The sequence below is a fragment of the Quercus suber genome, unplaced genomic scaffold (genome assembly GCF_002906115.3).
Source record: "Quercus suber isolate HL8 unplaced genomic scaffold, Cork oak 2.0 scaffold_173, whole genome shotgun sequence".
Taxonomy (NCBI): domain Eukaryota; kingdom Viridiplantae; phylum Streptophyta; class Magnoliopsida; order Fagales; family Fagaceae; genus Quercus; species Quercus suber.
In genome coordinates, this window is record NW_027069633.1 from 393,892 (window position 1) to 417,661 (window position 23,770).

The 23,770-nt window shown below is 35.1% G+C and overlaps 3 protein-coding genes across 4 annotated transcripts; 1 reads left to right on the forward strand and 2 right to left on the reverse strand.

Annotated features, from left to right (window-relative positions):
• The first annotated feature begins 6,614 nt into the window (after positions 1 to 6,614).
• LOC112004397 (thioredoxin M-type, chloroplastic) lies at positions 6,615 to 8,608 on the forward strand. The gene is made up of 2 exons (XM_024036644.2): positions 6,615 to 6,945; positions 7,992 to 8,608. Exons 1-2 carry the CDS (start codon positions 6,705 to 6,707, stop codon positions 8,309 to 8,311), a joined length of 561 nt encoding a protein of 186 aa, XP_023892412.1. The 5' UTR covers positions 6,615 to 6,704; the 3' UTR covers positions 8,312 to 8,608.
• An 844-nt stretch (positions 8,609 to 9,452) lies between these two features.
• LOC112004384 (transcriptional corepressor SEUSS) lies at positions 9,453 to 18,561 on the reverse strand. 2 transcript variants are annotated; one of them, XM_024036625.2, is made up of 10 exons: positions 17,927 to 18,559; positions 17,055 to 17,839; positions 16,846 to 16,965; positions 16,584 to 16,632; positions 16,117 to 16,331; positions 15,956 to 16,024; positions 14,371 to 14,468; positions 13,506 to 13,599; positions 12,113 to 12,182; positions 9,453 to 10,672 (listed from the first exon to the last, which is right to left on the reverse strand). In XM_024036625.2, exons 1-10 carry the CDS (start codon positions 18,192 to 18,194, stop codon positions 9,720 to 9,722), a joined length of 2,721 nt encoding a protein of 906 aa, XP_023892393.2. In that variant the 5' UTR covers positions 18,195 to 18,559; the 3' UTR covers positions 9,453 to 9,719. The 2 variants fall into 2 exon arrangements, with proteins under 2 accessions (XP_023892393.2, XP_023892392.2); XM_024036624.2 differs by having other exon boundaries at positions 17,055 to 18,561.
• A 319-nt stretch (positions 18,562 to 18,880) lies between these two features.
• On the reverse strand, positions 18,881 to 21,481 carry LOC136061543 (transcriptional corepressor SEUSS-like). Its single transcript, XM_065778091.1, has 3 exons — positions 20,909 to 21,481; positions 19,807 to 20,417; positions 18,881 to 19,719 (listed from the first exon to the last, which is right to left on the reverse strand). The coding sequence occupies exons 2-3, from the start codon at positions 20,072 to 20,074 to the stop codon at positions 18,881 to 18,883; spliced, it is 1,107 nt and encodes a 368-aa protein (XP_065634163.1). The 5' UTR covers positions 20,075 to 20,417; positions 20,909 to 21,481.
• Positions 21,482 to 23,770: the final 2,289 nt, after the last annotated feature.

Consider the following 23,770-nt stretch of genomic DNA (forward strand, 5'->3'; position numbering starts at 1 on the left):
CTCTCCAAATTAACATAATATTATTATATTATGCTTTTAAAACATATTTCTACTCATTAATTTATACAAATCTCAATGGGAGTGTAAATCATCCACAAACCTCAAGGGCCAAACATAATGACATTTCATTGATTCATTCATAATCTGCACAATAATCTTTTTAAAAAATAGAATATCCATTAGAGAAGTCAAATTGTGAAATGGATTTTATGTTGCACTTATAGTTTGCAAACACCAAGGGGGGTGTTATTTATTGAAATGTTTAGAAATGAGTACTATTTCATGAAACCTCAAAAGAGGCCGCTATAATTTACCAAAAAACTAAAATAAGTGTGTGTTTGGCATTAATTTTTTTTTTTTGTTCACTTTTGAGCTTTTATATATAATTTTTTAAAACTTTGTATTTTCTAATTTAATAAAAAAACTAAATAAACTGATACCAAACAATGCACATACACAATAAACATGTAACTAGGGGAGTATTCTAGTAATCCATGACATCATATTCCGTCTTTGGTACATTTTTTTCCAACAGTTGTAATCATAACTGCTAATGCGTTTGGCATCTTGTATTTTCTACCAGTTTATTTGTTTAAAGCTACTTTTGTTTTATCTTTTAATAATTAATTAACATAAAAGACATATGATGTCAAATATCTTCAAAGCATTCCATCAATAATTTATATAAAACTAAAATTTTTCAACGTTGTCCCGTCAAAATGGGTTTTTGAGTAAAGAAATTATTATGTACTCCCGCATTACCATAAATATATACTCACTCCTCTTACATAAATGGTGAATCTTACTAATTAAATTCATGATGAGATTACCATTCATGTGAAAGGAAGGAGTACGTATTTATAGTACTCTGAAAGTACCTAATAATTTTTCTTTTGAGTATAAGAATAATTTATTGGTACAAAGTGGTGATTTAATAAAGGAGATTCAAATTTTGGACAACTCTATTGGAAATGTCATTTTTAAGAGACTACCTTAATTTAAAAGTTTTAACTTTTTAATTTGAGTCCAATTATTTTATATTAATTACACACTTTTGTGATTCTAACTAACATACAACTTAATTTTTTCTCAAAAAAAAATACAACTTAATTAGCCTTGGTTTTGGATTGTTGATCTTTCCAGTGTTTAAATGCGTTTGGTTAAGTGGAAAGTGAGAAAATATATTAAAAAAATTGAAAAAATAATATGGAAAGAAAATCAAAGATGAAGTAGAAAAGTCAAAAGATAAAAGAGATAGATTTATTATTTTCTATGCCAAGTTACCGACCTAACCTTTTTAAAGTCTAAAAAAATAAGGGCAGTATTTATTACACATTATATGAATCCACGTATTTGTATAATAGTTTTTTTCAAAAAAAATTATAGCGAGAGGACAAAATTTAGTTATAGTACCTCATGTGCTAGCTGTTTCTTAGATTCCCCTCTTAAGATTCAATTGTGGTTATTTAACTAAAAAATACACTTCCATCTTATGAGAAAAAATTCATATAGCAAAATCTTAAAATGAGAATCTGAAAAATAACACCTAAATACTGTATCTAAGTCTTACTCATATATATATACCCGTCAGACTTTTCAATCCCTCCCACTAGATACTTATGCAAAATATCTATTTTTATTTTTTCCATATTCTTTACATTTTATTTTCTCTTACTGTTTGGTCCTGCCAAACAAAGCTTAATTGAGGTAAATAGGGGATATAAGCTGTGCCGCCATGGATTGATTAAAGGAGGGGGATATGAAACGTACACACCGACACGTACTGTTTTTGTCAATCATATTCATATATCAACAATGAAGCAACTTGTTTGGATTGTGCCGTTGAAATTAACTCGTCTCTTACTAGCTACTACATTAAATGTTACGCGTCATTTATTGAAATGACATTTTGCGTGTTGCTTCAGGAGTCTGACAGATATCTATTGCATTTGCATACCCAAGATGGATTTTGGTTCATTTCATCTTTGTGTGCACGTTATGCATTTTGGATTTGGACCTACTTGCAAACTCTAAATGGTTCTCAACAATCCCCACAGATATTTTTAGAATATGATATTTCTAACCAGTAAAAAAAAAAGTATATTAATAGATACGTTGGGTTCATCTTGTTGAGGAATTTATTTATATGATTATTTAATGTGTAGAGCAAAAGGATCACCCTTAATATATCTACATGCATGATTTTTTTTTTTTTTTTTGCTGAATAAATGCTTTATTAAACCCCACACAAAAGAATACAACAAAAGAGAGGGCCTAAATCCATCTCTTTCTAAAGCCTAAGTAACCAGAGGAGCAAGGAAAAAATAGGAACTGGTTCACTACATACGTGTGAATTAGTAAGAACCTCGGACATCCACGTTAAAAAAAGAAAAAAAAGAAGGTTAGAGACCTTGGCTAATTTTAAAACGTTTTGGAATGTGTTGGCACTGAATTGTTTATAAGTAATGGAGCATTGAAATAAGTGAGTTATTATGCATTTAAAACTTAAGGCCCCATTTGGTTAGGTAGATTTTAGAGAAGATGGAAGAAAAAAAAATGAAGAGAAAAGGGGGAGGGAAAGAAATTTATTGGGGTATTTGGTTGGGTGGATTTGTGGAAGGAAAACCGGTGGGGCTCAAGTATTTACTCTCCGAATCTACCAAAATGTTTTCTCCCCCAATTTGAGAGAAAATTGAAGAGAAAATACTGTACCAGCCAAAGACCAAATTTGCCCCTCCTTGTCCATTATGTTTGTGTTTTGAGTTATGTTCATGTTATGTTTTTTTTTTGTTTTTTTAGCGTCTTTTCTTCCCTATTTTCTATCTTTCTACTTTTCTACCATTTCAACCAAATGGAAAGACATGTACTACTCAATTTTTTTTCTTTCTTTTTTCTTGAGATAAAAGATGGAAAGTTTTATTAATGATAAAAAAAAATTAAAATTAAAAAGGTAGGATACAAGCTGGAAAAAGAGTGAGTATAAACTATAAACTTAACAAATACAAAACTAGTGTAACAGCTAGTACAACGGTAACTACACAGAATATATAAATCAACTGGTCAAAACAGATGCTAATACGGACTGATTCCTTTGACATGGGCAAAGAAATGTGTAGTACTGATCAATTTCTTTCTTGCATGAGTAAAAGTCCACGGACTCCTCCACTTGATCATGAAATGACCTCCTAGAATGAAGCCCACAATGGTGAGGAGTGCAGTTATACTTATGGGTCTCACAAAATCATTGGGTTTCGACCTTAAAGCAACTTGGGCTTCATTATCCATTTTCTTTTTTATGCTTTTAGCTTCTCAAAAAAAAAAAAAAAAAGGCTTCCTAAAAGCTAAAAATGGGAATAATTTGATGGATGTTATTCATACCGATTTGCTGGAGATATGATAAAGCAAAAGGGTTATCTAAAGGAAGCAACTTTGGCAAGTGGCTTGGTAATATCTTAATTGTCAAATTACCATTTTGTTTATGGAATTTTATAGAAAGCAAAAAGAATCCTATCTAATTCTGAGAACATCAATTATTTTCATTTTGGGTTTGAAATTTTAATTTTTTCAATATAATGGAAAAATCTAATGCGGTAGACCTTTTTTTTCCTTTCTTTTTAATATATTAGTACATGTCTTTATAAGGTTGACATGATATCTTAAGTTTACATTTTAACTGTGGTCATACTATTTCATATCATGTTTATAATTTTATATTATTTGTAAAATGTAGACATTGATGTAAAAATATGAACATTATCTAAAACATTTCGCATTTGAGAGTGCGAAACAATAGTTAGCCTTAAGTTTTATGCTATTCTCATAAAATCATAATATATAAAAATACAAAATCAGATTCAAGTTGCACTACTCAATATTTTTTTATTAGATATGAATTTTGATAATCCATCGTTAGATTACATTTTCTTCTTATACTATGTTTGCAAAATTTCAAGATTACCTATGATCAATAATTATCTCATCTATTAAATGTTTGAATTTCAAGTTTTTTGTATTTTAAAATTATGCATAAAGAATGAGTTTATTAATTGAATAGTAATAACATCTTAATGGTGAGTAGATAACCGGTAACTTGACTGAATTCATCTAATCCAAACCAAAGCAGTCCATCACGGATTTGCCAAAATACTAGGTTGAATTGGGTTTTGTATCCCAAAGCGACAGCATTTGGATCAGTGCGAGAGGAACTTTATGAGACTGATTTCCCACCCCACCCCCCCTTGCCACCCCTCACTAGACTTGCACCTTCCTCCCCTTGTTGGCTTTGCCCACCTCATCCCTTTGCCACTTCACTAACCATGCTCCATGATACCATGCAATCCGATCGCAGACCTAAAGAGGAATCTAGGTCAATAATCTGAACCCGTTTCGGTTGGTGGCGGTTTGAATCTTCTACACCCAAGTGATGGTACTTCTCAGGCAAACTTCTCTCATCTAGAATTACCTATGGTCTTAAGCATAGTTAAAGGCAATTCATAATTGGAAATGCTAGGCTTCGCCAAAATTCCAATTAAGATATGGGGCATCACTAGCTATCTTAATTTCTACCGCAAATTGGCATTAGTTATTCCATTATTTTCACTAGTCAAATAAATTTGTACGATTCAAGTCTTATTCCATAATTTGGTTTTCAACAATAATGTTTGCAAACACAATTTTATTATAATAAATTTCATAGTGGTTGCAGTGATCAAATCAATATATATATATATATATAAGCAGATATTTATGTTGGAGAATATAAGGTTTTGCCATGTGGCGCATTCCTTGAAATTCTCTTTATTTAGTTTTCTACTTCAACAAAGTTTGTATTTATATTAAAGTATTAGTTCATTGAATTAACCCATAAAGTAAATGCATATATTAATTATCTATTTTTGTGCATTAATTATTTATATTAAATAAATTTATATGATTATTTTTATAAACTCTATATAGAAAATAATTTTAGTTGAAATAATAATAATAAATTTTGAATATGACATTCTTACTCATGTTTAGTTGTTTTGACAGCAATTGTCACAAAAGCCATAAAAAAAAATTAAATATTTGTGAATTCATTAAAATTAATCTTTATTCCTTAAATTTTCCAACTCCTTTGTGTGTGTGTGCGCGCGCACGTGTGTATGTGTTTGTGTGGAACGAACATTGTATTTTTATGTAATGAGAAAGATTACTAATATAATAAATATGTTTATTTTGTTATATTAATTATTTTAAGCATAATGAAATTTTAATATCATTTTTCTAAGATTTATACGAGAAACAATTGGTTTTTTTTTTAAAAAAAATGTGAGAAACAATTGATTTGAAATATAGTATTTTTACTCAAATTTAGTTGTTTTTGCAACAATTGAAACTATGTCTAACAAAAAGGGGAGAAATTTTTTAGTAACACACAATCATGAATGCAAACAAAAAAAAAAAAACCAAAAAACAACTAAAAGATATATACATTTTTTAGTAGGCATGAAACATATATATTACTCTTAGCGTATTTCTATTTTGTCTATATATAAAATAACTAAATATTACAATTTTTTACAATGAAATTTATAGAAATATTTTTTTATACATCGATAATTGGGAGTGGAGATCTGTTTCTATTAAGTTACAAGATTTTTGGCAAAACTTATTAAAATATTGGAAACAACTAATAATAAGTTGCACCACACATCATGCAGAAACTCAACTAGTATTAGCGATGGAGAAAGAGTAGTTAATTCATGATGTGCCCATCACTCAAATTCATCGCTTTAACAATTGTGAAATTTGTTGAAAAAAAAAAATCTTTGCATAGCATTACTGAATTGAAAAACCATCCCTAAAAAGCAAGAAGCCAAAGCTACCAAAAGGATGAGAAGTATATGGTCCACCAATAACAGGTCAATAAATCCTGGAAAATGGGTGATTTGGACTTTTCTATAAATATAGAGAGTATCATATATTTGAGTGGCACAAGTTGAGAGTGCAGTACATAGATGTCATCCACACGAATTTGAGCACTCTTAGCACCTTAGAATCTTGTAATAATATCCACTTACAATTTTTTAAAGAAATCCAAAAAATGTAAAATTCAAAAGAATAAAATAAAAAGAATCAATAGAAAAACTTGTGTAGTCACTTGCCCAATAGACCCAAAAAAAAAAAAAAAAAAGAATACAATCTCTTTTCATNGATGTGCCCATCACTCAAATTCATCGTTTTAACAATTGTGAAATTTGTTGAAAAAAAAAAATCTTTGCATAGCATTACTGAATTGAAAAACCATCCCTAAAAAGCAAGAAGCCAAAGCTACCAAAAGGATGAGAAGTATATGGTCCACCAATAACAGGTCAATAAATCCTGGAAAATGGGTGATTTGGACTTTTCTATAAATATAGAGAGTATCATATATTTGAGTGGCACAAGTTGAGAGTGCAGTACATAGATGTCATCCACACGAATTTGAGCACTCTTAGCACCTTAGAATCTTGTAATAATATCCACTTACAATTTTTTAAAGAAATCCAAAAAATGTAAAATTCAAAAGAATAAAATAAAAAGAATCAATAGAAAAACTTGTGTAGTCACTTGCCCAATAGACCCAAAAAAAAAAAAAAAAAAGAATACAATCTCTTTTCATTTTTCATCACTCTTAAAATACCAAAAAAAAAAACATACACAACTGTTAAGAAAAAAAGAATATGGCTTTGGAAAACTGTTTTCAACTGAGCACAGTGTGCACCACTAGAACTGCTGCTCTACAATGTTACCATCCATTTTCTTCGAAGGAAAGGCTTAATTTTCTGACATGTAATGCATTGAAGAAGTCATTACTCACATCAGCGACATGCTCTTCATCATCTTCATCGTACCCTCATTCAATCAGTGTCAAACCCAGAAAACCAAGCATTGTCTGCAAAGCTCGTGAAGCTGTGGATGAAGGTTAGCTACTCAGTACTCACTCTATAACATAATTTATTTATTGATAGTAGATTACAAGGTGGCTTGTAAAAATTATATCCCCTTTCGTTTATGGTCTTTAAGTATTTATAAATCTAAGCAAAAAAGGGTAGTAGAGCTAACTTGATCATTTTATATTCTCATCTTATTCTATCAAACAACTGAAGGGTTTGTTGAAGGCTTAAAGCAACTTCAAAAGAGAAGACTTTAAGTCCTGGCTTTTTTTTGTTTTGTTTTATATCAATTTCTGCTTACTAGTTAAAATGAGGAAACATATGAATGAAACTCATAAGCCTAAGTGCCAAGATCTTAAAGATGCTGTTGTTGTTGCTTTGGTCTTGTTATTTTTATCTTTTCTAGCTTGGCTAAACTTCTCATAATTACTTCTTGGGATTTTCTGTTCAAACTTAAAAGTTCTTCAAGAAAAAAATCAGTTGGATAGCGCTGCTATTGCCTTCCATATCCCGTAGCTGGTGAATTGAAAGACAACAGAAAGGAGTTTGAGTTCAGTAAATTTGATTTTTTTCTCAAAAAGCTGCTCACTTAATTTATTCAAATGCTTGAAATCTGAAGTTCTAGTGGTGTCAGGTTTAAACTAGAATAACCTTGCGATTTTGCTGTTAAGACTTGGTGAAAAACTTTAGTATACTTCCTTAGGTATTGTAGCTTAGGTTTTCCAATTGCCTTTAACCATATGTCTGTATTGATCAATAAAACAAAACGAGTGTTATCTTTTTTCAAAAACAGTTAAAAATATAACCAGGTGGTTCATTGGTCAATGCAACTGCTTGGTTGAATTTATTTGGAGAACCTAAGATATAACACCTAAAGAACTGTACCAAAATTATACCCTAAAACTTAAAAGTTCTAAGGAAGAAAGGCTAAGTTGGATATGATACTATTGCCTTCTATGTATCATAATTGATGAATTCTGAGAAAGACTACAGAAAGTAGTTTGAGTTGCAGTAAATATGATTCTCTTAAAAAGTTTCTCACTGCTAATTTATGGAAATGCTTGAAATCTGCAGTTCAAGTGGTGACAGATTCAAACTGGAATAACCTTGTGATTGCAAGTGAAAACCCAGTTCTGGTGGAGTTTTGGGCACCATGGTGCGGACCTTGTAGGATGATTGCTCCTGTGATTGAGGAACTAGCAAAAGAATATGCAGGAAAGATCTTGTGCCTCAAGCTCAACACCGATGACTGCCCCAACATTGCCACTCAGTATGGAATAAGGAGCATTCCAACTGTGCTGTTTTTCAAGAATGGAGAGAAGAAAGAGAGTGTAATTGGTGCAGTGCCCAAGTCCACCTTATCTGCTACTGTCGAGAAATATGTTGAGGCTTGAAGCTTGAAGAGAGAAATGAGAAACATTACCTTTAGGCATAAGGACACTAATATTGTGTCAATGAATTTATTGTTGATTCAAAAGGCACTATTCCAGTATTCAAGAGCATTTTCGTATGTAAATGTTAACACCATACTCATTATCTCCTTCATTTGGTACATGTTATGTTAAATAACCTTTTCTGCATTCAAGAATGCCTCCAGTTTCTCATTCTCTTCCAGAAACTCCAATTATGTATCCATGCATTTTCTCAAAGCATAAGTGAGGGTAGATATCAAGAGGGCCTATTCATTTTTATGTTTGCTTAGCTCAATGTGTTGAAGAATGCCTTTTTAATTTCTCTGTCCCTGAATCTTTTTTCCAACCTCGAATTTTCTCACCGAGTTATTCAGTAACATAACAATTGAATTGTTTTTTTAATTATTGGTTCTTCAACCCTTTATTAATCCCTCCACAACTGGATAATCTTTCTTTTAGACCATAGAGGCTTACTTAGTTGGCCTAATTATGTCTGATAATTCTGGAGCAAAGTTTCCAGACTACCATACCCACATGGCCACATCGGTAGGCAAAGAAATTTCGTCCCAAAAGCTCTAATTGGACAGCCAATGCAAATAGGACAACCATTTTTATCTACAGATAGCTTCAAATCAGGGACGTAAATAAAGGTTTATAGGTTATGGTTGCTTGAGAGTTGAGAGAGTCAACGATGAGAATAAAGAATGAGTTCTACTACGGACACAACCGATTCTCACAAGCTAAGTTGTCAACCGCTCAACCCATCATAGGTCAAAATATATAAAAATTATAATAGGATCCACCACTGCTCAACACAAAGGTGCTGCGAAAATGTAAAATTGCTCAAAACAAAGGTTTTGCGAGAATGTAAAATTTTGTTGTGCCCTGTACTTTCTCATAAAGAAAAGATGCTACAACAATAGGTATAGCTGATTCAGTTTTCCTAATGCATCACCTTCTTCATTCATTTTTTGCTTTAATTTCTGATTGTATGGTTCGTTGTTAGTGTGCTTGCTAGATTATCTACTTGGTCATGCGCAAAACCTTCATCATCCACCCCAAAAGAAAAGGTGGGGGAAGGAGAAAAATAAAAAGGGGTATTATATGTAAAGAAAATATGAAATTTTGAAACAAAAAATATATATATAAACGTACATTATAAATCACAGCGAATTAGCCCCTTTTGCCACACAGCCGGCCAACACCAGCCACCAAATTTTCCTTTCTATATATAAATAACAGATTAGTACAGAGTGGGAGCAAAGCCCTGTAATAATATTTCACCGTATACAACCATCTTCGCAGGGCCTCCGGCAATTCTGCCATTTCTCATGCTGCATAAGCAGCTATAGTTAAGAACTGGAACCATAGGCGTGATCAACTAAGCCTTTCATGGGGATGGTTTCCAATCAAACTGAAGATTATTAAAGCCGTTAACTGCTCCCAGCCCACTAAGCAGCTGGTTTCCCAAATCCTGTTGTTGATGATTCATACTTCGGTCTTGAGCCATTGATGTCATTCCTACCCTTCCATTCATTATGGAGTTATTTCCCATTGCCGCTCTGATTCCATTAACCATGGCAGATTGACCAAGTCCACCCATACTGCCAAATCCACCACCCCCCATACCTGAATTACTGTTGACTGTCCCATTCCCCACAAAGCAGTTGCCACCATTGAGACCTGTGTTATTGCTTGTTGGCAAAATCCCATTAACATTTTTCACTTCATTCCCCAGAGAACCAACACCAACCATTCCACCTGTGCCATTAAGTTGGTTGGACATCATCATGTCATGTAAGATTTTCTGGACTGAGCTCTGCGAATCAGTTGGGTCAGCCTCACCGGAAAGAATTGGCTGTTGCAAGGACATAGATGAATTTGAGGTACTCATGTGATTGGCAGTTGTCAAGGCGCTGTGAGACGTTTGTGGGGGATTGTTAGATGAGGAGGGTGTTGGTGATTGGAAAGGGGAAGGGTTGGGTTGTGCCTGCGGAATTGTACTGGAGGAACCGGGGGATGGAATCTGAACAGAACTTCCTCCATAAGGACTGCTTGCATTGTTCATAGAATTTTGTTGTCTGGAGTTCATGGAGTTTTGATGGAGAAGCCCAACAATGGTGCTTGTTGAGGTTGATGTGGATGCCATGTTGAGGGAATTATTTACGCTAGGTACACCATTGCTAACAGCAAGTGGCATAGCACCAGTTTGGACAGAGCCTTGTTCACTGCTTGAGTTCTGTGCCATTGTTTGCTGCTGTTGTTGCTGTTCCTCTGGCTGTTGAGAATGACCATGAAACCCAGATGACGTACTTGTCCTCCTAGGATACTTGGCCAAGCTTTCTGAGAAGAAACAGACAAAAATTGAGTTACCTGTGGCATTTGATACCCAGGATAGAGTTGTGATGCAGCTAAAATACAAAAATCACTAGCACAAATAAATCTGAGGGAATTGGAATAACAATGCACTTGCACATTTTTCCATATATTAACTACACAGATTTTGATAGCCATTTCACATGCATATACACGGGAGAAAAAAAAAAATCCATGTTCCACCAGAAGACTGTCAGCAAAATAGTTTAGGGTAGAAGGGAGCAGCTCTTCATTTTTCAGAATCAGGTCCTTAAATGTTGAAAACTGCTGCTGCTATCTTAATTAAATCAATTACTTGTGTGTGTGTGTGTGTGTGTGTGTTGAAAACTGCCACCAGAGGTTTGCTTCACATTCACATCGCATAAACCCTTGTTTCTCACATTTCAAATTAGACTACCTTGATGAGAAATCATAAACAAGTATTTGCACATCTAATATCTTCACACAAAAAAAGCCCCTCAAACTAAAAAGGTCTGAAAGCCTGATGCCTCTTGCAAATATCATTAGAAGCTTTAAAAGAAACTAGTTTGGGCAAATTATGCCAACAAGCATTGTGCTACTAAACAAAAAAATTTCTATCATGGCATGTCCATTTAATCAATCCCTCTAAGTGCCTCGTTTTGCAAGAATGTACCACAATACCTCAGACTTACATAGGGTATAACAGGTACCACAGTACTCATCATCAAAAATATCCTTTTCTTCTCTTGAAAGATCAGACAACTTTCTAACAACTCTTGACCAGGCACTTCTCTAGATTACTGACAATTACATCACCACCAGAAGGATATCTTGGAGGCCCAAATATTCAGCCTCTAGACAAAAGAGTGTTATTGTCTTTCCAAATTTTCAAATGATTTGGTGTTTATGAACCTACTCAACCCTTTTTTATTTTTGACAAGTATATATGTGACAAGCCTTGTAGCTCAATAGCATTGCCTAGTTTCCTTACAAGGAAAACCAAAGTTCAAAGTCCCCACCCAATTATTGTAACAATTAAATTATATATATATATATATACACATATATATATCACAATTGCTTTTATTATTCTTTTTTTTTGTTGGGTGGGTTGTGGGGGGGGGGGGGTTAGAAGGTTAAATATCAGGACTAGATTGAAAAAAACCTCTCACTATAGTCTTCTATTGCATAAAATGTAGAAAAATCAACTTCCCTTAATTTCTACAATAAATCAAATTCAAATATATTGAATGGCTATTCGCCTCATAAAATCACATTAACAAAGTTAGTATGATAGTATAGCAAATATAACCGTGAACACCATATTTTCCCATGCTCCATTTCTCAGATCTAACATTCCACTCCACCTTGGAAAAGAGACCACAAACGTGGCGTACGTATGTAAAGGTAAAAGTTTAACGGAAAGAAAATTCACATCAAACTTACCCATAGGTCCCGTTTTTGTATTTCGGCTATAATCAATCAAGTCTTTCATACTATTAACCACTTCCGATATCTGCACGCCCAAGAATGGGAGAAAAAACTAGGTGATCAATCACACTGCACACAAGTCTCATTAATATAGTTCATCGTAGATTATTACTTATAAAATTATATATAGTTCATATAGAGCAAAGCCAAGAGAAGCCTCTTTTATCTGGCATATAATTAGTTATAATCTTTAACAACACCTCATACGTACTGCAACAGCAGTGGAGATGGAAGCATTCCACATAGGGACCATAATCATAACATCAATTTACAATAAATAAAAAATAAAAATAAAAAACTTATAACAAAAACTCAATGCTGCAAGCAAATCTCTAAGCATTTGAAATATCTAATACACTTTAAGCACTGCATAGAAGCCAAAACCTTTTATACCAATTAAGAATTAACATATAATTCTACAGAAATTTCCAAATTGAGCCTTCAAATTATCTGCAGATGAGCATTTAAATTAGAGTATACTATTGTGGTTGAAAGAGAGATAAGAAACTTTAAAGGTTCAGTGCTGCGTATTGGGTTCATGAGTAAGGTGGAAAAGCCAATAGAATAGGAATAAAAAATTCCCAAGCACGTAAAGAATATTTTGAAAGTATGACTATGGCATTGCATTGGAACTGCTAGATTTAATGAGACTTAATTTAATGTACTTGCATAGGAAGAAAAAATGATAACTGTTATGCTCAATCAATGGAGAGAATCATCTAGTCCAACCCATGATGTAGTTGACCTAAGAACAGCATATTCAACCTAATATCAGAAATGGAATATATTCTTAACAGATATGGTAGAGGAGAAAGAAATGTGTCAAACAAAGAATCTTTGAACAAATTTCAATAAAAAAAACGTGTGGAACCATAGTACAGGGGATGTGTACAAGAGAAACAAATTTAAATCACAAATTTTTCTCTAGGAAGGCATTGGAAGAGAGTTTCACTATCCACTAGCAAGGTACGATTAGGATACTTTCCCCCCCACCAAAATGAATAAAGAAAAACAGAAAGGGTACTACAGTATTAAGGTAGAGAAGACTCGACAAATAAGTATCAGTAATGTGAACATTGTTCTACATCAAAGAAAATACCACTGACACTCCAAATACAACAGTACTCAAAAGCAAAATACAAACTCTGTTGCGGTGACCTCAAGAATTTATCCCCAAACTCCTAAACTGCCTTTTCCTTTCACCATTTTTTTTTTTTTTTGGTCATGGTAAGATGCTCTGCAGCTTTTAAATGCAGAAAATACCAACAACATTCAACTTTTTAATACATAGGGAATAACACAGAAGCCAGGATACTAAAAAGCCCATTAAACAAAAAAGGGGCATTACCTGAAGGCAGCGCACATATCTCTTGGTATATCCTAAGTCATTTACCAATGGAACTTCCAAAGCTTTTGCTAATTGTCGAGCCGATGCTACAAACCTAAAGAAAAATTACAGTAAAAAAGAATAAGGCCTCAGTGATCATACAGTTCACACATCATACAACGTGGATAAAAACCAAGGAAATACAATCAAAAATCAGAATGTCACATGATAAATACACCCGTAACCACCTGGCCAGTGGGGGGAGAATAGAGGAAAGAAAGAGGGGGGGGGGGGAACAAAAATGGAATACTTTCCCTGCAGATGATAATCCATAAATAATCAAAGAACCAACTAGTTGCAATAAAATATAATAGTGTTAGGCTGTCTCACAGCCTTGCCTAATTAATTTTTTGAGAATAGAAACCATATGTCATAAACAAAGCAAATTTGAGAATCCAACATCCTGTGTCCTTTGCAGGTTCTCAGAAAAACCTAAAATTTTAACCTCTATATACTGCCAAACTTAATAACTTGTGCAACCTAAACTTTATGAAAACTTGCAGTATGCATCAGCAGGAACAGTGTAAAAACAGATACTTTCCCTAGGAACACAAGTGTGTAAACAGAGCATAAGTGAAGAAAATAAATATATGACAAATGCAGAGAAAAATAACTAATCTATGAACATTTGCTGCATTGTAGATATTGAAACATTCTGAATGAGATAAGGAGGAACCAATGGAATGTTTTATCCTTCTTTTCTTTTTTTTCTTTTTTCTTTAAGGAACTAATTGAACCGCCAAATTTCAATCTGGACAAAAATAAAGCACAGGAAAAACGCTCAGAGATAGCACACAAACAAGGAAACATCCGATCAAGGACTTACATATTACAATTATTTTGCAACTCTGAAACGGATAAATTGGATGGTGCATTTTGAGTAGCAGCCTGGTATTTTTGGGCTGCAGCTCCAAGTTGACTAACCTGAGAAGCAAAAATTACAACTAGTTACACACAATATCCAATAGTGGCAAAAAAACTTAATGCCCCCACACATACATTTCAACAATCAACATTTTGACACCAATATTGGACAACAATATTTGATCAAGGCGTCTTTTGAACATTTCATGGAAAAGTAACTGGGTCACAGAACCCGTAAGATACATACTCTAATGGTACATCCAAAACAAACTGACCAAGCTATGATGGACATTGAATCCAAAAATCATATACATCCCATGGATATTATTTCAATCAATGGCAAACAGGTATCCAGTTTAGAAATCCAGGATATGCTTCAAAAGTATATGTAAAATAAAGATAATCATGAAAATTGAAAAAATGATGACAGTGCAACCTAGAACAAGAATATAAACAAGACAAAATTATTTCCAATTTCTTCTCCAACTAATAAACCCCTTAGACAAATAGGAAACTTGGTTTTGTCGATCTGCATTTGTTCTGGTAAAGCATCAATACATTAGGAGCCATTATGTTCTAGAAGAACCCTCATAGGATTCATGGTAATTCCAAATCCAGTCAATTTGGTTTCCAGATTTATTGACATGCTTAAATAGAGATTTTTTGAATATCTTTGTGTAGCACAACACTCCAAATGGAGTTACACCAAGCATTAGCAACATAACCATCATAATGAACTATGAATGATTTAATTTCTCAAATCCAAAACTGATTCCATTTATCACACATGATTAACTGAATGATTTAATTTCTCAAATCCAAAACTGATTCCATTTATCACACATGATTAACTCGCTCCAAATGATGCAGAAAGACAAACTAAATGCATTTCACTTGGTACATATAATGCCCTGGGATGGTTTCAGATCGATCAGGTAAAAGAGGGGTAACAAAAATCAAATAAAGAAAAATCATAAAAATTCACACATTCAAGCTAAATGGATCATATTTGCCTAAGTCATACCATAATAGACAAAAACAAGGGAAAGAAAAACACATGCAGACAATCAAGAAAAAAAAAGGTCATTCTCAAAGCACTGAAGATAATGATCTCAATTATCATATAAATCCAAGACATAGTTCCTCTGAATAATGCGCATGTTACTAGCTACCCAAAAAGGGATAACCAAATGGATAAACTTCTATTGTTAATCTGTATGTTAAAGAAACTAGATCTCCTCAAGGAAGTCTTGAAGAAAAGGATTAGTATTACAAGTGTATTAGCAACAAGGCATAGTTATAAACTACTTAACCTCCTTGTACAAATACTTTATTTACAGGAAGAGAAATCACCACCTTCAAATACTTCAAGAAATTTTTTTCTTTTTTAATAGTCCAATTGTCGCTGAACAAATTGTATATAAATACAATCAGGCGGTTAATTTGGTTGCCCCCAGCGTGGCACGAGGGACAACATATTTTGTAGGAATCAACAATAAAACAAAAGAGCTTCTCTTGTTATAAGGTGAAAATTTTTCATCATTTACCTGAGGTATCAACAATCTTCGAGGGATAAGCTCTTCATGCCGCCGAGCACAAAACTCCCAAGAGCATATCTGGTATAATAAATGAAGGACAAGACAGAATGTCAATGAATGACACCTTGTAAAGCATTGAAGTAAAGAAGCCAATTTATTTTCTGCATAACCTTTAGGTCTGGAGAGAAAACTATCCGAAGTTGACCATCACGAACAACACGAAGTTGCTCAAAAACGCTTTCCTGTATTGCTTTTGCATAGTCCAGGACAATCTGACCAGATGAATTCTGATATTCACGAGGCATATCAACATAAAGAAGTTCTTCCAAAGTACCACTTTCATACTTGATTTTGAAAAGCCTGGGAAGAACCTCAACAGTTGCTTCTGAAAATTTACAGTCAGCAGAATTCACAAGCCAGTTAGGCATAGTAAACTTAACCCTTACAACATTTACATATAGCATAAGTACTTAACTAATTAACATTAATATTCAGTAGAAAAGTAAAGATGCTAAAGAACCCATGGCATGATGAGATATTTAAGAGGGGACACCAATTTAGAGTAGCAGTGGACGCAATGGACTACAAGAAGATGCAGAAAACTACAAAACTTGGAAAAACTAACAATGAAACATACCAAAACCACGGCCAGGCTTGCGATTGCATATTTCACAGTGCCATACATCCTGCAAAATTTACAAGATCGATCGTTACGTATACAAAGAAATCCGAAGGGCCAATAACATTTTGAGAGACTATTAAGATGGTTTACTTCAAAATAGGATGAAGATGATATTAAATATTGATGAATATAAAAACAAATACAAGATACCAACTAAGATGAGCTCTAGTAAATTTGCATGTCATTAGCAATAATTTAATGTCATTTAGCACCGGACCTGAGGAAAAACTCCAGTTGTTTGCCGACCACTTCCATACATAGAAACACACCACTTCTTTTTAGCATTGGGAGCAAAATACTCATTAACAAATTTCCTCCAGAATTCAATATTGTTGTCCTGCATTAAAAAAAACAATGCATTATTACTGTTCATAATCACCCACACCCCATACACATACAAAAGACTAAATGGTAAGAAAATCTTACTTCGGGTCTGTGTTGTTGGTGATACATGTAATGTGTTAGACGCCGGGCACACATTCCAGGCTCATAGACAGGTTTTACAGGAGGTCTCAAAGGCAAATTCTGCTGTTGAAATTGCTGCGGTAATTGGCTCCGCTGCTGAGGCATTGCCTTCAATAGTTGCTGCTGTTGGTGTTGCTGTAACTGCAAGAGTCTTTGTTGATGCAAAAGATTAATCTGGGCAGCAGCAGCCTGAGAGGTCTGCCTCGATATGTGGAGGAATTGTTGTTGCTGCTGCTGCTGCTGTTGCTGTTGCTGTTGCTGCTGCTGCTGCTGCTGCTGCTGCTGCTGCTGCTGTTGTTGCTGTTGCTGCTGCTGCTGCTGCTGTTGTTGTTGCTGCTGTTGATGCAGATACAGTGATTGATCAGAATGTTGGGGTTCCATTTTTACTGGCGCCAAATTTCTCATTGCCTGCATTTGCTGTGGTTCCATTTTCACTTGACCAAGACTTCTCAGCATCTGCTGCTGGTGCTGTTGGTGCTGATCATTTGTCACCTGAGGCTCCAATTTCACAGGTCCAACACCACCCAAGCCACCTCGCATTGATTGATATTGCTGCTGCTGCTGCTGCTGCTGCTGGGTGCTGTGAGGAGCAGAGAACTGTTGCATTGGCTGCTGACCATGTTGGAAATTCTGGGATTCAAGTTGCTGGGACTGCTGTTGATCCGACATTAGCTGGCTACCAGAAGGGTTCGAGAATTGCTGACCCTGTCCTTGACCAGATGAACCAGGGTTTGCCATGTTTGAAGCTACAAGTGAAGAAGAAGAAGAAGTATTAAAACCCATACCATTGCCAATACTAGAAAGTGGATCCGACTCAACGCCAGTATCAATACCTCCACGCTGGCTGTTCCCAGGACCAGAAAGCCCAGGATTCTGACCTCCATTTCCAAAAGACTGATTTAGAAGAGACGAGACATTAGGCATGTTTCCAAGCATATTCACGTTATTAAACTGAGTACGAGGCGACACAAGCGAAGGAAAAGCTGACTGAGGAGGCATGGGACCTCCTTGAGCTCCCAATAACCCAGAATTTGATCTCAAGAGTGAAGGTGTAACCGACTGGGCACTACCGATCGGATTGGGTGGCCCGGAAGGCACCATTTTTCAAAAAATCACAATCTACAAGCACTCACCTAAGTACTAAAACTATCTTAAAAGAACATGAATTGAACAAACTAAAGTTACACAAGAAAGCGTGAAAATCCAGACAAATAACTCAAACCAGATAGCACTTCAGCCCCACATCCAAGGTTATAAGGTTCAAAACCCTTATTGTGCTCCAATCCAAACGGGTAAGCTTTGTGTCTATGAAGTTCACGTCTTCCAGAGGAAAGCCAGATACCGATAGAAACCAAGACCAAGCCACAAGTACCAATTCTGAACATTCTAGAATTGTACTGTATCTGCACAACCAGGAATCACCGAGCTGCTCCCGCATGAATCTCTGTACAACAATAAACAAAGTTTTAGATCTACTATAGCTTCAACCATTGACAATCAGACATTCACTCACACAAACCCAGATTCCAAATCTCAATTTCCTCACACTATCAACCAAAAACCCTCATAAAAAGCCACCTAACAAAACAGCTACAAACAAACCCACATCACCAAAAACCCACAAAAAAAAAATCAATAGAAGTAACAAAAACCCATCAAAGAAAAACCCTTTTCCCCACACCCTTTTAGCTCAAATTTCAAACTTCAAACACACACAACCAAAAAAAAAAAAAAGCCAAAAAATTTTGTAATCATTAAAAAAAACAATGCATTATTACTGTTCATAATCACCCACACCCCATACACATACAAAAGACTAAATGGTAAGAAAATCTTACTTCGGGTCTGTGTTGTTGGTGATACATGTAATGTGTTAGACGCCGGGCACACATTCCAGGCTCATAGACAGGTTTTACAGGAGGTCTCAAAGGCAAATTCTGCTGTTGAAATTGCTGCGGTAATTGGCTCCGCTGCTGAGGCATTGCCTTCAATAGTTGCTGCTGTTGGTGTTGCTGTAACTGCAAGAGTCTTTGTTGATGCAAAAGATTAATCTGGGCAGCAGCAGCCTGAGAGGTCTGCCTCGATATGTGGAGGAATTGTTGTTGCTGCTGCTGCTGCTGTTGCTGTTGCTGTTGCTGCTGCTGCTGCTGCTGCTGCTGCTGCTGCTGCTGTTGTTGCTGTTGCTGCTGCTGCTGCTGCTGTTGTTGTTGCTGCTGTTGATGCAGATACAGTGATTGATCAGAATGTTGGGGTTCCATTTTTACTGGCGCCAAATTTCTCATTGCCTGCATTTGCTGTGGTTCCATTTTCACTTGACCAAGACTTCTCAGCATCTGCTGCTGGTGCTGTTGGTGCTGATCATTTGTCACCTGAGGCTCCAATTTCACAGGTCCAACACCACCCAAGCCACCTCGCATTGGTTGATATTGCTGCTGCTGCTGCTGCTGCTGCTGCTGGGTGCTGTGAGGAGCAGAGAACTGTTGCATTGGCTGCTGACCATGTTGGAAATTCTGGGATTCAAGTTGCTGGGACTGCTGTTGATCCGACATTAGCTGGCTACCAGAAGGGTTCGAGAATTGCTGACCCTGTCCTTGACCAGATGAACCAGGGTTTGCCATGTTTGAAGCTACAAGTGAAGAAGAAGAAGAAGTATTAAAACCCATACCATTGCCAATACTAGAAAGTGGATCCGACTCAACGCCAGTATCAATACCTCCACGCTGGCTGTTCCCAGGACCAGAAAGCCCAGGATTCTGACCTCCATTTCCAAAAGACTGATTTAGAAGAGACGAGACATTAGGCATGTTTCCAAGCATATTCACGTTATTAAACTGAGTACGAGGCGACACAAGCGAAGGAAAAGCTGACTGAGGAGGCATGGGACCTCCTTGAGCTCCCAATAACCCAGAATTTGATCTCAAGAGTGAAGGTGTAACCGACTGGGCACTACCGATCGGATTGGGTGGCCCGGAAGGCACCATTTTTCAAAAAATCACAATCTACAAGCACTCACCTAAGTACTAAAACTATCTTAAAAGAACATGAATTGAACAAACTAAAGTTACACAAGAAAGCGTGAAAATCCAGACAAATAACTCAAACCAGATAGCACTTCAGCCCCACATCCAAGGTTATAAGGTTCAAAACCCTTATTGTGCTCCAATCCAAACGGGTAAGCTTTGTGTCTATGAAGTTCACGTCTTCCAGAGGAAAGCCAGATACCGATAGAAACCAAGACCAAGCCACAAGTACCAATTCTGAACATTCTAGAATTGTACTGTATCTGCACAACCAGGAATCACCGAGCTGCTCCCGCATGAATCTCTGTACAACAATAAACAAAGTTTTAGATCTACTATAGCTTCAACCATTGACAATCAGACATTCACTCACACAAACCCAGATTCCAAATCTCAATTTCCTCACACTATCAACCAAAAACCCTCATAAAAAGCCACCTAACAAAACAGCTACAAACAAACCCACATCACCAAAAACCCACAAAAAAAAAATCAATAGAAGTAACAAAAACCCATCAAAGAAAAACCCTTTTCCCCACACCCTTTTAGCTCAAATTTCAAACTTCAAACACACACAACCAAAAAAAAAAAAAAGCCAAAAAATTTTGTAACTCTATCAAACTACAACACAAACACTGCTTATACTAAACCTCTCTCGATCGAGCCCCATATTCCACAAATCAAATATCCAGAACTTCAAATGAGTAAAACACAGAGTCCAAAAACTAACTCACAAGCCCAAAAAAAAGCAGAACTCAAAAGGGTCAGAGTCAAAGACTACCAAAGAGAACTCACCAGAGTTGCAAATTGAACAGTGACAAAGTCTTCAATACCCACTGATCAAAATACTATTCCGACCAAAAAAAAAAAACAAATACCCAACTCTTTTTATCTCTTTCTTTTACATAAATATCTATATATGTGAATTCAAAGTACTAAGAACGATAAAACAAGAAACAGAGTCGGAGTCGAAAAAAGAAAGCTTTTTTCTTTTTTCGCTTTAGGGTTTCATCTCTTCTTCTTATTCTTCTCCTTCTTCTTCTTCTTCTTCTCTCACAAACAACAGTCTGAAGAACTTCAGTACACGCCCTGTACCTCGCTGTATTCTAGAGAGAGAAAGGAAGAGAGAAAAAAAAAACTACACTTTGTAGAGAGAGAAAGTTTTTTAGAGTGAGAAAGAAAAGAGTGCGTGTGTGTCCTTGCGGACGTCAAAATTGTATTCGATCCGATTGAATTTTCTTCATTCTTTCTCTCTCTTCTCTTCTCTTCCCATTTCTTCTCTCTCTCCTCTTTCACTGTGTGTGAGAAATGAAGTCAAATGCTGTTCTTTCTCTCTTGTTTCTCTCTCTAAAAGGCTTTATGTGAATGCATATTATCATTTATCATCATTCATGATTATCAATATCATCATGCATGATGTTATATGCTGAGTTTTTAATACTATTTGTTTTGTACTTGGGAACTGACACTAGAGTTGTATATTATTACGGAACTACCCAGATTTGGTTTGGTTTGGACTTTCTTTTGTGTATGTGCTCTTACCTTATCATGGTGTTTGCTCATCAAAAAAAAAAAAAAATTATCATGGTGTTTAATACTTGTTTCATCACTTGCCATCTGTACTTGACCAACTATAAGATGGCTGCAAACGTTTTTTGCAGAGTTTTATTTATGGCGAAAAGCACATTTTCGTCCCTACATTTTCACGAGATTTCTATTTTGGTCCCTAAATTTTTTTTTACCGCTTTTAGTCCCTATCCTGGAAAACGCGTTTCGTTTTTGTCCCTGCCGTTACATTAGAAACGGAAATTGCATAGGTGGCAAACGGAAGATGACGTGGCCTTAAAATAATAATAAAAAATATTATTTGACATTAAAAATGCCACGTCAGCACCTAAATTAAAAAAAAATTAATTTATTAATTTTAACTAAAAAAAAAAAATTAAAAACAGAAAATGAGAAAACAACAAACCAAATTTACATACTTTTCTTTTCGTTAATTTTTTGGAAGAACATGTTCATGTTCTTTGTGATCTTTCCAGAACATGATTTTACATGTTCTTTGGAAGAACTTGTTTTATTAATTTTCTTTAGTTAAAAGCAGCCCATTACAACCCATAACCACCGCAATCCACCAATAACAGATCGACCCAAACCACAACCAAAAAAAAAAAAAAAACCCAAAAAAGAAGATTGATGTTCATGTTCTTTTATTCAAACCCAATCCCTTCGAATTCTCCGAAGCCAACTAGCTTCGAGTACTGGGACGAAGACGAATTCAAAGGCTTACCTATCGAGGAAATCCAACAACCGCCCTGGAAACCCAACAACTACCGAAAATGCCACTCCCTTCAATCTGAAATCGAAACCGGTTCAGTCGCCGGAACCATTTTCGCTTAAAACTTACACGATCGAGATCGTGAGCGTTACTTTCCTCATCATCTTAGCCATCAACTACTTCACCAAGAGGCGCGAGAATGAGAACCTCGCCCTCACTTAGGCGGCGAAGTTCGCGACCAAGGATTCGATCTTCGATCGGAATTTCAGCCTCTTAAGCGTCGGAGAAGGCGACATTCGTCGTTGTTGTAGAAGGGATCGGGATCGGGATCGGAGAGAGTGGGAGGAGGGGAATGGAGGAAAGTAGTAATAGCAGTAGGTTTGATGTTCATGATCTTTGATTTTCATGTTCTTTTATTCTGGGTTTGCTCTTTGATTTTGACTTTGATACGGTGCTGGGCTTATTTTGGGTATGATGTTCTTGTTTTTAATTCTTTTTATTTAGTTAAAATTAATAAATTAATTTTTTTTAATTTAGGTGCTGACGTGGCATTTTTTAATGTCAAATAATATTTTTTATTATTTTAATGGCCACGTCATCTTCCGTTTGCCACCTTGCAATTTCCGTTTTTAATGTAACGGCAGGGACAAAAACGAGACGCGTTTTCCAGGATAGGGACTAAAAGCGGTAAAAAAAAAATTTAGGGACCAAAATAGAAATCGTGTGAAAATGTAGGGACGAAAATGTGCTTTTCGCCTTTATTTTTTATTTATTTATTTATTTAGTTAAATAATCGGATAATTAGGAAAGGAAAGATTTAAATTTAGATGTATTATTTAGGAACAAAGTAAGTATTTGTTCGGCAAAATTATTTTTGTAAACTTATTTTACTATTCAGCTTATTTTTGCTACTATTGATAGATCTCACTGCACTTTTTGGTACTATTCATGAATCTCACTGTACTATTTCAATTAATTATTACCTTTATCTTTTTGCTACTATTCATAGGTCTTACTGCACTTTTTGTATTATTCATAGGTCTCACTGTACTATTTCAGTTAACTTTTACATTTATCTACACTACTTTCAGCAAAAAAAATTTCAATTTCAGTAAAATAAACGGATCTCAAACGGATCCTAAGTATCAACTAGCTGAACCATAAAACTCTTTAAGTGTTTTTTAGAGAATGAAATTAGTACTAGATAATTATTTAATATTAACTGATTATATTGTTGTGGTTTGGATGAGCTTTTTATTTTCAGCTAATATAGCAACTTGTTATTAGGGTGGACATTCTTTATGCAACCGATTTGAATCCTAAATATCTAATATAGAAACTTGTTATTAGGGTAGACATTCTATGCAACCGATTTGAAT

What these genes read in the sequence shown, in the direction of transcription:
- LOC112004397 (XM_024036644.2), top strand. Translation starts at nt 6,705, where the DNA reads ATGGCTTTGGAAAACTGTTTTCAACTGAGCACAGTGTGCACCACTAGA. An exon ending in TCGTGAAGCTGTGGATGAAG is followed by an intron (nt 6,946 to 7,991) that starts GTTAGCTACTCA and finishes TGAAATCTGCAG; the next exon opens with TTCAAGTGGTGACAGATTCA.
- LOC112004384 (XM_024036624.2), bottom strand. Translation starts at nt 18,194, where the DNA reads ATGGTGCCTTCCGGGCCACCCAATCCGATCGGTAGTGCCCAGTCGGTT. An exon ending in CAACTGGAGTTTTTCCTCAG is followed by an intron (nt 16,633 to 16,845) that starts GTCCGGTGCTAA and finishes TAAATTTTGCAG; the next exon opens with GATGTATGGCACTGTGAAAT. An exon ending in GAAGATTGTTGATACCTCAG is followed by an intron (nt 14,469 to 15,955) that starts GTAAATGATGAA and finishes TTTGCTTCTCAG; the next exon opens with GTTAGTCAACTTGGAGCTGC.
- LOC136061543 (XM_065778091.1), bottom strand. Translation starts at nt 20,074, where the DNA reads ATGGTGCCTTCCGGGCCACCCAATCCGATCGGTAGTGCCCAGTCGGTT. An exon ending in TGGGAACAGCCAGCGTGGAG is followed by an intron (nt 19,720 to 19,806) that starts GTATTGATACTG and finishes CTTCACTTGTAG; the next exon opens with CTTCAAACATGGCAAACCCT.